This window comes from Salvelinus namaycush, chromosome 14 (assembly GCF_016432855.1).
Source record: "Salvelinus namaycush isolate Seneca chromosome 14, SaNama_1.0, whole genome shotgun sequence".
Classification (NCBI taxonomy): domain Eukaryota; kingdom Metazoa; phylum Chordata; class Actinopteri; order Salmoniformes; family Salmonidae; genus Salvelinus; species Salvelinus namaycush.
In genome coordinates, this window is record NC_052320.1 from 36,672,909 (window position 1) to 36,686,348 (window position 13,440).

Here is a 13,440-nt window from a genome sequence, read left to right on the forward strand (position 1 = left end):
AAATATATCAATTGTAAAAAATATTTTGGAAGCTATAGAAATGCATTTATTAATGTCTACATTCGTTTTTGCCATATGTATTCTATGACAGACACCTAATGCATACTTTGAAGTTATATAAAATTCTATTATGTGAGCTAAAATATATATCTATATAAAAACATTTTCCTTAAAGTATAATTGATTATTATTTATTTTTTTACCCCGTTTTGTCCCCAATTTCGTGGTATCCAATTGGTAGTTACAGTCTTGTTTCATCGCTGCAACTCCCGTACAGACTCGGGAGAGGCAAAGGTCGAGAGCCGTGCGTCCTCCGAAACACAGCCTAGCCAAGCCGCACTGCTTCTTGACACAATGCCCATATAACCCGGAAGCCAGCCGCACCAATGTGTTGGAGGAAACACCGTACACCTGGCGACTGTGTCCGTGTGCATTGCGCCCGGCCGCCCACAGGAGTCGCTAGGGCGCGATGGGACACGGACATCCCTGCCAGCCAAACCCTCCCCTAACCCGAACGAGGTTGGGCCAATTGTTCGCCGCCCCATGCGTCTCCCGGTCACGTCTGGCTGAGACAGAGCCTGGACTTGAACCAGGATCTCTAGTGACACAGCTAGCACTGCGATGCAGTGCCTTAGACCACTGTGCCACAGTATAATTTTTTGAGATTGCTAATGTTACTGTTCCCACTACAAGATACTTAAGATACTTAAATACATGTATTGAAACATTTAATTGAAATACTGTAGAATTCCATTCATTCCTATGGAGGACTGCGCTGACTGGGGAGTGCCAATATGGCCGACTGTTGGTTTCAAAGCCTCTCAATGGCTAATAAATAGCATCAGTAATCCAAGGTTATATACATAATTGGTTATCACACACAGGCTGTACTCACATTAACCTGTTCTGTAGATAGAGGCAAAAAAAAAGGTCTGCTGTAGATAAATTAAGCCATCCATATAAAAAACGAAATAAAAATATCAGGAAGTAGACTTCACAATTGATCATTAAATAGTAATATAACAATACTTGTTAGGGGATCTACTATAATAGAGGATGTAATATATACATATTTTACAATTGAAGGGCCAATCAGCAGTTTAAACAATAACAACAGGTTACCCTGCCACTGTTTCAGTAGAAAGCTGAGGGATGGGGCTGGAGAAATGTAATCACTCTCAAATTCATAGACAGGGCTATGGATGCATGGACTGACCATCCATGATATCAAAGTATAGTTTAACCATGTTTTGAGTAAAACAAGCTTATATTTTGGGTTCTGATGGGGTACAGCAGTTAAACTAAGCTCATGAGGCGTGTATACGTTATATTCTTTAAGAATCAATTGGTACAATTAATTTATAAGTCAAATAATGTATGTACCAACTTCTGACTGCCCCTTTAATAATTGTTATTTTGTCAAGACGTAACGAGAGCTACGCGGAACTCTTGGTTTCTAGTACAAGCTTTCTAGTCGGGCGTATTTTGTAGTAACACCCTTTCAAAATGACTTCCAAAACAGACACAACATGCAAAATATTTTCTTTTCAAGACTACAAATCCTCTCCCGATCCGATTTTCGAGATTTCTGGCGAATGCTTACAACCATCACCAGTTCCGATAATAATAGATAACGGCTCTTTTCAAACAAGGGCCGGTTGGGCATGCAAAGGGGACGAACTAGGCGCACCGCGGCTTCTGTTTAAGTCCGTGGCGGCGAGGAGCAGAGGGGCAGCGCGAAGTGAAACCCAAATCGGCAATGACATTTCTAACCTCGAGCCTGTGCGATGGCTCCTGAAAAGCCAGTTTGACCGAAATGTGGTTGTAAACTTCGAGATACAGGAACTGATGTTCGATTACATATTCAGCCACCTCGGAGTTGTGACTGAGGTAAGGTGTTCAAGTTATGTTGCACAATTTCCTGTGTTGCTTGTCCTTTTTAGACCGTTCTGCCTTCTCAGTCTTGAATATAACTTACTGACAAAGGTAGCTAACTAGATAGTTGGTCCTTCAAACACATCTGATGTGGTTTCTCTCCGTTCTCTCCCCTCTTTAGGGCAGTGTTGAACATCCTATAGTGCTCACAGAGGCGCCCTGCAACCCGCTGCACAGTCGCCAGATGATGTCAGAGCTGCTCTTTGAGTGCTACAGAGTTCCTCATGTGTCCTATGGTGTAGACTGCCTGTACAGCCTCTACTACAACAATGCTCTCAGCAATCTCACACCCCTACACACCGGCATTGTCCTCTCCTCTGGCTACCACTGCTCTCACATCCTACCCGTTATCAATGGAAGGTAAAACCACTATACAGCAAATCACATTTTATTGGTCACATACACATGGTTAGCAGATGTTATTGCGAGTTTAGCTAAATGCTTGTGCTTCTAGTTCCGACAGTGCAGCAATATCTAACAAGTAATCTAACAATTCCACAACAACTACCTAATACACACAAATCTAAGTAAAGGAATGGAATAAGAATATATACAAATATGGATGAGCAATGACCGAGCTGCATAGGCAAGATGGTGTAAAATACAGCATGTACATATGAGATGAGTAATGCAAGATATGTAAACATTATTAAAGCGGCATTATTAAAGTGACTAGTGATCCATTTATTAAAGTGGCCAATGATTTCAAGTCTGTATGTAGGCAGCATCCTCACTGTGTTAGTGATGGCTGTTTAACAGTCTGATGGCCTTGAGATAAACTATTTTTCAGTTTCTCTTTCCCAGCTTTGATGCACCTGTACTGACCTCGCCTTCTGGATGGTAGCGAGGTGAACAGGCAGTGGCTCAGTGGTTGTTGTCCTTGATGATCTTTTTGGCCTTCCTGTGCCACGGGTGCTGTAGGTGTCCTGGAGGGCAGGTAGTTTGCCACCGGTGATGCGTTGTGCAGACCTCACCACCCTCTGGAGAGCCCTGCGGTTATGGGCGGTGCAGTTGCCATACCAGGCCGTGATGCAGGCCAACAGGATGCTCTCAATTGTGCATCTGTAAAAGTTGGTGAGGGTTTTAGGTGACAAGCCAAATTTCTTCAGCCTCCTGAGGTTGAAGAGGCGCTGTTGCGCTTTCACCACACTGTCTATGTGGGTGGACCATTTCAGTTTGTCCGTGATGTGTACGCCGAGACACTTAAAACTTTCCACCTTCTCCACTGCTGTCCCGTCGATGTGGATAGGGGGTGCTCACTCTGCTGTTTCCTGAAGTCCACAATCATCTCCTTTTGTTTTGTTGACTTTGAGTGAGAGGTTGTTTTCCTGACAGCACACTCAGAGTGCCCTCACCTCCCAATAGGCTGTCTCGTCGTTGTTGGTAATCAAGCAAAGTGGAGATGTTGTTTCCTACCTTCACCACCTGGGGGCGGCCCGTCAGGAAGTCCAGGACCCAGTTGCACAGGGTAGGGTTGAGACCCAGGGCCTCAAGCTTAATGATGAGCTTGGAGGGTACTATGGTGTTGAATGCGGTGGTTCGCGCTTTCAGTTTTGTGCAGATGCCGCCATCTATCCACAGTTTCTGGTTAGGGTAGGTTTTAATAGTCACACTGGGTACAACATCTCCAATGTACTTCCTTATAAACTCACTCACCGAATCAGCGTTTAAATCGATATTATTCAATGAGGTTACCCAGAACATGTCCCAGTCCGCGTGTGGATTCCGATTGGTCAGACCAGCGTTGAATAGTCCTTGTCACATGTATATCCTGTTTGAGTTTCTGGCTATAGGAAGGGAGGAGCAAATGGAGTCGGGGTCAGATTTGCTGAGGGAGGGCGTGGAGAGCCTTGTATGCATCGCAGAAGTTAGAGTAGCAGTGGTCCAGAGTTTTGCCAGCGTGAGTACTGCAATCAATATGCTGGTAGAATTTAGGCAGCCTTGTTCTTAAGTTTGCTTTGTTAAAATCCCCAGCTACAATAAATGCAGCCTCATGATATATGGTTTCCAGTTTGTATAAAGGAATTATAGGTCAGGTGAACAAAAGGACTTGAGTTTCTCTATGTTGTTACAATTACACCATGAGTCGTTAATCATGAAACATAAACCCCCGCCTTTCTTCCCAGATAGATATTTATTTTTGTCGACGCGACGCACAAAGAATCCCGGTGGCTGTACCGACTCAGATAGCATATCCCAAGAGAGCCATATTTCCGTGAAACAGAGTATATTACCAGTCGATATTACTTACCAAGCCAAGCAGACAGACCCAGCGCCAGGATAAAGGGATTAAGGGTGCAGTTGAAATCGGTGAGGGACATTTTTTTTGGGTTCTTGCATTGGAATTATATTGAATTCTGCTTATATCACGCTATACCACAATAAACATGAAGTTCAAATTCCGAGAACATTGTGAGCTTTTGAAGTGACAGGTTGCTGCCAAATCTGTAGCCCATCTCCGCTACGCTGTATCAGCACAATGGACAGTGCCCTACACACTAAAGAAAGGCCATTTTGGAAATTAATATAGGCTACCAGATAGGCTGTTTGTAATAGGTGAATTACCCTATGTGAATGCAGCCAAACACAGCTGTCTCACCAAAATAATGCAAACTAAATGCTGAAAGTAGAAACCTAGTAACTCATGCAAAACAAAAAAAACTGAATAGCAGTTTGGCTTGGATTACCGACACAACTGCAAATGCAAACAAATGAATGTGAACAGAACAGAACAGGGGTAGGCCTATAAACCAAATATCAGATCGATAAAGGCATAATACAATCTATATTTAGACTAGTTATTTTAACAGTAAACCAAAAAACGCAGTAAACAAAAGGCAAATGCAAATAACCAAAACATAGCCTACAGCCTACTACAGTGAGACGCAGTCATGCACAGCTGTCTTGCCAAATACATAGACCTGTAGGCCTATTTCAAACATGGATGCAGCTCATGAGTTCAGCAACATGTTACGATACGGCACAATACACTTCTGTGGATCAAATTCCACCCACCCACTCAATCAATTAAGCAATGCCGGCCTACCACAAACACGTTTCCAATACGCACAGTTCCATTTACAACCACGAAAAGCAATAGGCTACCAAGAAAGCTTACATTCTATTTCTACGGTTATCTATTTCTACAATGAAACATGCCTATGCATTATAATTATATTGAATTCTGCTTAGATCACCCTATACCACAATAAACAGAAAAGTTCAAATGCCGAGATCATTGAGTGCTTTTGACCAAGAAGTGACAGGTTGGCACTCTACCGGCACCACGATACACGACGCAAGGTTGGTTTTGGCAATGAAAATAAAGGCTGGCTAAATAAGTCATTTTGCCATTCCTTACCCTAGGGTTTTGCTGAGAATGACACCACTGGCAGTGGTGTCTTTATACAAAATCTACCAGCTAAATCGTTTCTTACCTTTTCAGAAGAGTTGCAGCCTCCTTGACGATCTGTTGAACTTCCTGAGTAATTGATCATTGACTCCAAAATCTTCTTGTAAGATCCCCCTCTAATGCCAGTTGGATTAGTTGAGCTTTCCTTGGGTGTAGCATGCTTCTTCTGTGCTGACTGAACACATTTGCCGAAGTGGAAAATGAATTCTTAACAGCTGCCTGTCATTAACAAGTGTTGACACCTCAGTTTCCATTAGGGCTGTCCGTTACCTAGAGCCAATTTATCTGACCATTTCTACCGATATACATGCCAGTTCTGATTTTTATATGCACATTTTCGTGGAACAGTTTCATTTAATTTATAATAGTCTTGTATATATATATTTGAAGTTGGGAAAATATATGGTAAAAATGCAGAATGGTGTTAAACGCCTGCAAACAGCTTGGGGGGTTAAATTATTTCACAGATTTAATCATGTAATATTAGGCTTACTGATGATTTCTCATTATCTACTTGCAAGCTACTCATTGACAGTCCACGAGCTACCGGACATGCAGTTTTCTGCTAATGTGCAACATTTGGTAGGCTGATGGAAGGCTACTCCGAGTCAGAGTCTGTGCTACAGAGACGCCTAATCTCAACATGCCGTGCTCATCATGGTTCGTACAGGAAAAGTGAAATGATGCAATGAGTTTGCTGGTGGTGCACGCAGCTCAAATGATATGTAACAACACCACAGGACATGAAACAACGATGCAAATGTAACAACAGCACAACAAAATAGAGAAAACATTTATTTTTCAGATGAAAAAGGGTGCAACTAGTGCTTTCTAACTGCACTGAACCAAAATAGTGGGGCGGAACTGAAGCAAGACTTTTCAGTGAGCAAAACCATTCATCTTGTGGTGATGGGGGGGGGGGGGGGGGGGAGATGCGGTCTGTTAATTATTATATCATATATTAGATGGATGTATCTATTTTAATACAGACTTGCTCAAAACATTACCAATCATTTGAAAATGACAAATTACCAAATGGATCATGATCACTTTCTGGTAAAAAAAAAGTGAAGGTGCAAAAACACAAGTTTGCATCCCTATTTTGAAAGTGGGGGTGCAGCTGCTCTGTTTGCTCCAATGCTCAGGCGCCTACGTGCCATTTTAACACATGCCACACACCTTGTAACATTCTTTCCTCTGCTGTTTCCCCAGGCTGGATGCAGGCAACTGTAAGCGTGTGAACGTGGGCGGGAGCCAGGCGGCCTCGTATCTCCAGCGTCTGCTCCAGCTGAAGTACCCTGGTCACCTGGCGGCCGTCACCCTCAGCCGCATGGAGGAGCTGCTCCACGAACACAGCTACACAGCCACAGACTACCACCAAGGTCTGCCTGCCATGAGGCCAGAGATGTAGTGCGATTATATGAAACAGTAATTGTGGTGCCTTACTTTATATGTGATTCATTTCCTGACTCTCTCGGTGTCTCTCAGAGCTGGAAAAGTGGCGCAGTGTAGAGTTCTATGAGCAGGAGGTGCACCGCATGCAGCTGCCCTTCTCTGCCAAGGGGCTGGGCGGCGTGGTGAGTGTGGAGGAGAGGCAGGAGAGACGCACCCAGCAGCTGCGCAGGCTACAGGAGATCAACGCCCGGCGCAGGGAGGAGAAGCTACAGCAGGACCAAGAGCGGTTGGATAAACTACTGACAGTGCAGGCAAGAACCATTACCTTTTAACGACTTGGTCAACTATGAACCTTAACCGCTACCCCTTTTCTCCCCTAAACCACCACATTTCACTTATAGACCTAAGCGTTAAAGCTTTCCTTGACATTTTAACCACCAGTCGTTTCCATTGAGGTAAACCGTGTGTGTGCTTGGTCATGTGCGTAGGAGCTGTTGGAGGACGGCTACCTGGAGCAGTTCCATAAGAACCTGGTACAGCTGAACATGGACTCTGCTGAGGAGCTGCAGTCCTACATCAACAAGCTGAGCCTGGTGGTGGAGCAGGGCAGGCAGCGGCTCTTACAGGTGATCATAGGGGCTAGCAAACGATAGCATTGAATTAGGATGACAACAATGTCCAACAAAACAGTTCTTTCAAAACAGCCTAGACTATGGCAACGTATCACAGTGTTGGGAATAATGTTGGTGTTAAACTAATTGACAAGTAAGAAATCTCTCTCTGTCAGGCCTCAGAAATGGAGCAGCCAATGGACGAAGGGGACGGGGTGACAGAGATGGATCCAGACTTCAGCGAGGAAAACACAGAGACAGAAAAGCCTGTGCAGGTAAAGCAATATTCTCTACTATTTTAATGGTATAAACACAACAGTCTGAACCACATTCATACAGAACAAAATATAGATTGTGATTAAACCTCTTGTGATGGAGGCTCCACTAGCCCTGTTGACAATCTCCTCTCGCCACAGCCGGTGTTTAACATGGCAGAGTACCATCAGCTGTTTGTGGGTACGGAGCGCCTGCGAGTCTCAGAGATCCTCTTCCAGCCGTCGCTGATAGGAGAAGACCAGATGGGCATGATGGAGACTCTGCAGTATGTCTTAGCCAGGTAATCTACTGCACGTTTCCTCGCTATACATGTTTGATTGTACATTTAATATAAACAACACGCAGATGGCCACAATAACTAGAACATGATTAACATAGTAGCTGAAGAGGTTGATCATAGTTTGCATGACTTGACTGTGTGCAGGTATACTCCTGAGCAGCAGGAGGCACTGGCCCGTAATGTGTTCCTGACGGGAGGGAACCTACAGTATCCAGGTATGAAGGAGAGGATAGAGAGAGAGCTGCTGGCCATGAGGCCCTTCCAGTCGCACTTCCAGGTACAGTAAACGTCTGTGTATGTGGTAATTTACTGCTCCTAAGGACACCGTTGTGTCATGCAACTTATATTGGTTCATGTTGAGACAAAGGTAGGGCAAGAGTATTCTATACCAGCAGTATAAATACTCAGTGACTTGTACAAGTCTTAATTTAAACAATATGGTGATAAGGAGAGAACCATATTACAACTTACAGAACATTCGGAAACTATTCAGACCACTTGACTTTTTCCACATTTTGTTACGTTACTACTTTATTCTAAAATGGATTAAAAAAATATATAATCCCCCTCAATCTACACACAATACCCCATAATGACAAAGCAAGAGCAGGTTTTTAGAAATATTACATTTACATAAGTAATCAGACGCTTTACTCTGTGCTTTGTTGAAGCACCTTTGGCAGCGATTACAGCCTCGAGTCTTCTTTTGTATGACGCTACAAGCTTGGCACACCTGTATTTGGGGGGTTTCTCACATATTTCTCTGCAGATCCACTCAAGCTCTGTCAGGTTGGATGGGGAGTGTCGTTGCAAAGCTATTTTCAGGTCTCTCCAGAGATGTTCGATCGGGTTCAAGTCTGGGCTCTGGCGGGGTCACTCAAGGACATTCAGAGACTTGTCCCGAGGCCACTCCTGCATTGTCTTGGCTGTGTGCTTAGGGTCCTTGTCCTGTTGGCAGGTGAACCTTCGCCCCGGTCTGAGGTCCTGAGCGCTCTGAAGCAGGTTTTCATCAAGGATCTCCCTGTACTTTGCTCTGTTCATCTTTCCCTCGATCCTGACTAGTCTCCCAGTCCCTGCTGCTGAAAAACATCCCCACAGCATGATGCTGCCACCACCATGCTTCACCTTAGGGATGGTGCCAGGTTTCCTCCAGACGTGACACTTGACATTCAGGCCAAAGAGTTCAATCTTGGTTTCATCAGAAACCATTCATCTTGTTTCTCATGGTCTGGGAGTCCTTTACGTGCCTTTTGGCAAATTCCAAGTGGGCTGTCATGTGCCTTTTACTGAGGAGTTGCTTCCGTCTGGCCACTCTACCATAAAGGCCTGATTGGTGGAGTGCTGCAGAGATGGTTGTCCTTCTGGAAGGTTCTCCCATCTCCACAGAGGAACTCTGGAGCTCTGCCAGAGTGCCCATAGGGTTCTTGGTCACCTCCCTGACAAAAGGCCCTTCTCCCCCGATTGCTCAGTTTGGCTGGGTGGCCAGCTCTAGGAAGAGTCTTGGTGGTTCCAAACTTCTTCCATTTTAAGAATGATTGAGGTCACTGTGTTCTTGGGGACCTTCAATGCTGCAGAAATGTTTTGGTACCCTTCCCCAGATCTGTGCCTCGACACAATCCTGTCTCGGAGCTCTACGGACAATTCCTTCAGCATCATGGCTTAGTTTTTTTGCTCTGACATGCACTGTCAACTGTGGGACCTTATATAGACAGGTGTGTACCTTTTCAAATCATGTCCAACCAATTGAATTTACTCCAGGTGGACTCCAATGAAGGTGTAGAAACATCTCAAGGGTGATCAATGAAAACAGGATGCACCTGACCTCAATTTTGAGTCTCATAGCAAAGGGTCTGAATACTTAAGTAAATAAAGTATTTCTGTTTTTTATTTTTTATACATTTGCAAATTTAAAATTCTCGTTTTCGCTTTGTCATTATGGGGTGTGTTGGTCGATTTTTATTTAATTTTTTATTGAACCTTTATTTAACTAGGCAAGTCAGTTAAGAACAAATTCTTATTTACAAAGACGGCCTACACCGGCCAAACCCGGATGACGCTGGGCCAATTGTGCGCCGCCCTATGGGACTCCCAATCACGTCCGGTTGTGGTACAGCCTGGAATCGAACCAGGGTCTGTAGTGATGCCTCTAGCACTGAGAGGCAGTGCCTTAGACCACTGCGCCACTCGGGAGCCCTGAGTGATTGAAAAAAATATTTTAATACATTTTAGGATATGGTTGTAACGTAACAAAATGTGGAAAAACTGAAGTGGTCTGAATACTTTCTGAATGCACTGTAGTTGAGCAGCATAGTACACTGTTTTGACTCTGCTCTCCAGGTGATGATGGCGTCGCGGCCTGCGGTGGATGCCTGGTACGGGGCTCGGGACTGGGCCTTGGAGCACCCCCCTGGCGGGGAGGGCTGGATCAGCCGGCAGGACTACGAGGAGAAGGGCGGTGAGTATCTGAGCGAGCACTGTGCCTCCAACGTCTTCATCCCCATGAAGATCGCCAAACCAGTCCCGCGCCTTGCTGAACCTCTGTTAGTGCCCATTACCACGGTGACAGCAGCTTCCCCCGACAGTGTTTCAGCCTCTCCATCAACCGTCACCTTGGCACCGACCCTAACTTGAACTCCTCCACTTTCTCTCATGAGCACGTATGGTAAAGAGCAAAACTAGGTGGGTGCATCTCACTGTATATATCATGGTGCTGTGCATTTTGGGATTTCAAATTAGCACAGATGATGATGGACCAATGGACTACTCATGTTGAATGGTTACAACTTTAGACCGGTCTGAAGGCATTGGGCTGTTTGGTTGTGTTAGTCCTTTTTATACTTCATCACATAAATGATTTGGGTTTTTTCCTGTGGCGTTTTTATAATGCAATCAAGCTATGTTTAAGATTCAGTCAAGGATATGTTGTCAACCAAACATCTAGATACCACAAGCTGGCATTTGCGGTCAAATATTGCAATAAAAACATACTTTTTGTATAGCGACAATGTTTTGTGTAAGACTGTCAAGTTCCTCTTTGTTGTATGCTGTATCTAGAAGAGAGAAATCCATATCCACATGAGTATTACTGCAGTACACTATTATGCCACAGGGTGGTATTAGTCTACAGTACAGTAGATTTTTTCCCACACACACCTTTGACCAAACAACTGAATGCTCAGCCAATACAAGCTCTTCAGCAGCTTGTAAAGCACCATTGGCCGCATTACTAGGATGTAGGAACATCCCCTTTTTACAGATGTTTTGTTATAGAGATACACATAGTTTGATCTCTATTGTAGTATTGCCACACTGTGTCCTGTTAGATATACAGTGCCTTCAGAAAGTATTCATACCCCTTGACTTATTCCACATTGTTGTGTTAGCCTGAATTTAAAATGTATTAATTCTTTTTTTCTCACCCAACTACACACAATACCCCATAATGACAAAGTGAAAACGTGTTTTTAGAAATGTTTGCAAATGTATTGAAATGAAATACAGATATCTAATTTACATAAGTATTCACAGCTCTGAGTCAATACTTTGTAGAAGCACCTTTGCCAGCGTTTACAGCTGTGAGTCTTTCTGGGTAAGTCTCTAAGAGCTTTCCACACCTGGATTGTGCAACATTTGCCGATTATTCTTTTCAAAATTCTCAAAGCTCTGTCAAATTGATTGTTGAATCATTGCTAGACAACCATTTTCAGGTCTTGCCATAGATTTTAAAGTAGATTTAAGTCAAAAATGTAACTTGGCCACTCAGGAACATTCACTGTTTTCTTGGTAAGCAACTCCAGTTTATATGTGGCCTTGTGTTTTAAGTTATTGTCCTGCTGAGAGGTGAATTAATCTCCCAGTGTCTGGTTGAAGGCAGACTGAACTAGGTTTTCCTCTAGGATTTTGCCTAAGCTTAGCTCCATTCCATGTCTTTTTTATCCTGAAAAACTTCCCAGTCCTTCACGATTACATGCATACCCATAACATGATGCAGCCACTACTCTGCTTGAAATTATGGAGAGTGGTGCTCAGTAATGTGTTGTATTAGATTTGCCCCCAATATAACACCTTGTATTCAGGACAAAAAGTTAATTGCTTTGCCACATTCTTTGCAGTATTACTTTAGTGCATTGTTGCAAACAGGATGCATGTTTTGGAATATTATTATTTCTGTACAGGCTTCCTTCTTTTCATTCTTGTCAATAAGGTTAGTAGTGTGGTGTAACTACAATGTTGTTGATTCATCCTCAGTTTTCTCCTTTCATAGCCATTAGACTTTGTAACTGTTTTAAAGTCACCGTAGGCCTCTTGGTGAAATCACTGAGCTGTTTCCTTCCTCTCCAGCAACTGAGTTAGGTATGGATGCCTGTATCTTTGTAGTGGCTGGGTGTATTAGTACACCATCCAAAGTGTAATTTATTAACTTCACCATGCTCAAAGTGATATTCAATGTCAGCTTTTTCTTTTTTTACCCATCTACCAATAGGTGCCTTTCTTTGGGAGATATTGGAAAACCTCCCTGGTCTTTGTGGTTGAATCTGTGTTTGAAATTCATTGTCGACTGAGGGACCTTACAGATAATTGAATGTGTGGCGTACAGAGATAAGGTAGTCATTAAAAAAATCATATTGCACACAGTGAGTCCATGCAACTTATTAGGTGACGTGCAAATCTTTACTCCTGAATGTATTTAGGCTTGTCATAAAAAAGGGGTTGAATACTTACTGAATCAAGACATTTCAGCTGTACATTTTTTTCTGAATTAATAAAAATGTCAAACTATTTCACTTTGACATTTGGTATTGTATGTATGCCAGAGGCAAAAATCTCAACTGAATCCATTTAAAATTTAGACGATAACACAACAAAATAAGGACAAAGTAAAGAGGTATGAATATTTTCTGAAGGCACGATAACACCCCTCAGTGTTGCTTCTCTGCCACAGCAAGCTTCGAACATGTCAAAGGAGAGGGATAAATATATGATTGATTTGAATGGTTGGGTAAACTTTTGTAGTTATTGTAAAGCTGGCAGCATCATCGGGCAACTCCCCTAGGAGTAACTCCCGGTCTGTGAATACTCATCACACAGGGCATTGGCAGCCAGACATACAGTACCAGTCAAAAGTTTGGACACACCTAATTCCAGGGTTTTTCTTAAATTTTGACTATTTTCTACATTGTAGAATAATAGTGAAGACATAAATACTATTAAATAACATATGGAATCATGTAGTAAAAAAGTGTTTAAACAAAATATATTTTATATTTGAGATTCTTCAAAGTAACCACCCTTTGCCTTGATGACATCTTTGTACACTCTTGGCATTCTCTCAACCAACTTCATGAGGTAGTCACCTGGAATGGATTTCAATTAACAGGTGTGCCATGTTAAAAGTTAATTTGTGGAATTTCTTTCCTTAATGCGTTTGAGCCAATCAGTTGTGTTGTGACAAGGTAGGCTTGGTATACAGAAGATAGCCCTATTTGGTAAAAGAGCAGGTCCATATTATGGCAAGAACAGCTCAAATAAGC

General features: G+C 43.1%; 1 protein-coding gene across 1 annotated transcript; it reads left to right on the forward strand.

The window, feature by feature from the left end:
- Positions 1-1,500: 1,500 nt before the first annotated feature.
- Positions 1,501-11,279, forward strand: actr5 (actin related protein 5). Its single transcript, XM_039007735.1, has 9 exons — positions 1,501-1,890; positions 2,057-2,295; positions 6,560-6,729; positions 6,836-7,053; positions 7,231-7,368; positions 7,530-7,628; positions 7,770-7,909; positions 8,054-8,186; positions 10,247-11,279. Exons 1-9 carry the CDS (start codon positions 1,507-1,509, stop codon positions 10,538-10,540), a joined length of 1,815 nt encoding a protein of 604 aa, XP_038863663.1. The 5' UTR covers positions 1,501-1,506; the 3' UTR covers positions 10,541-11,279.
- The last annotated feature ends 2,161 nt before the right edge of the window (positions 11,280-13,440 follow it).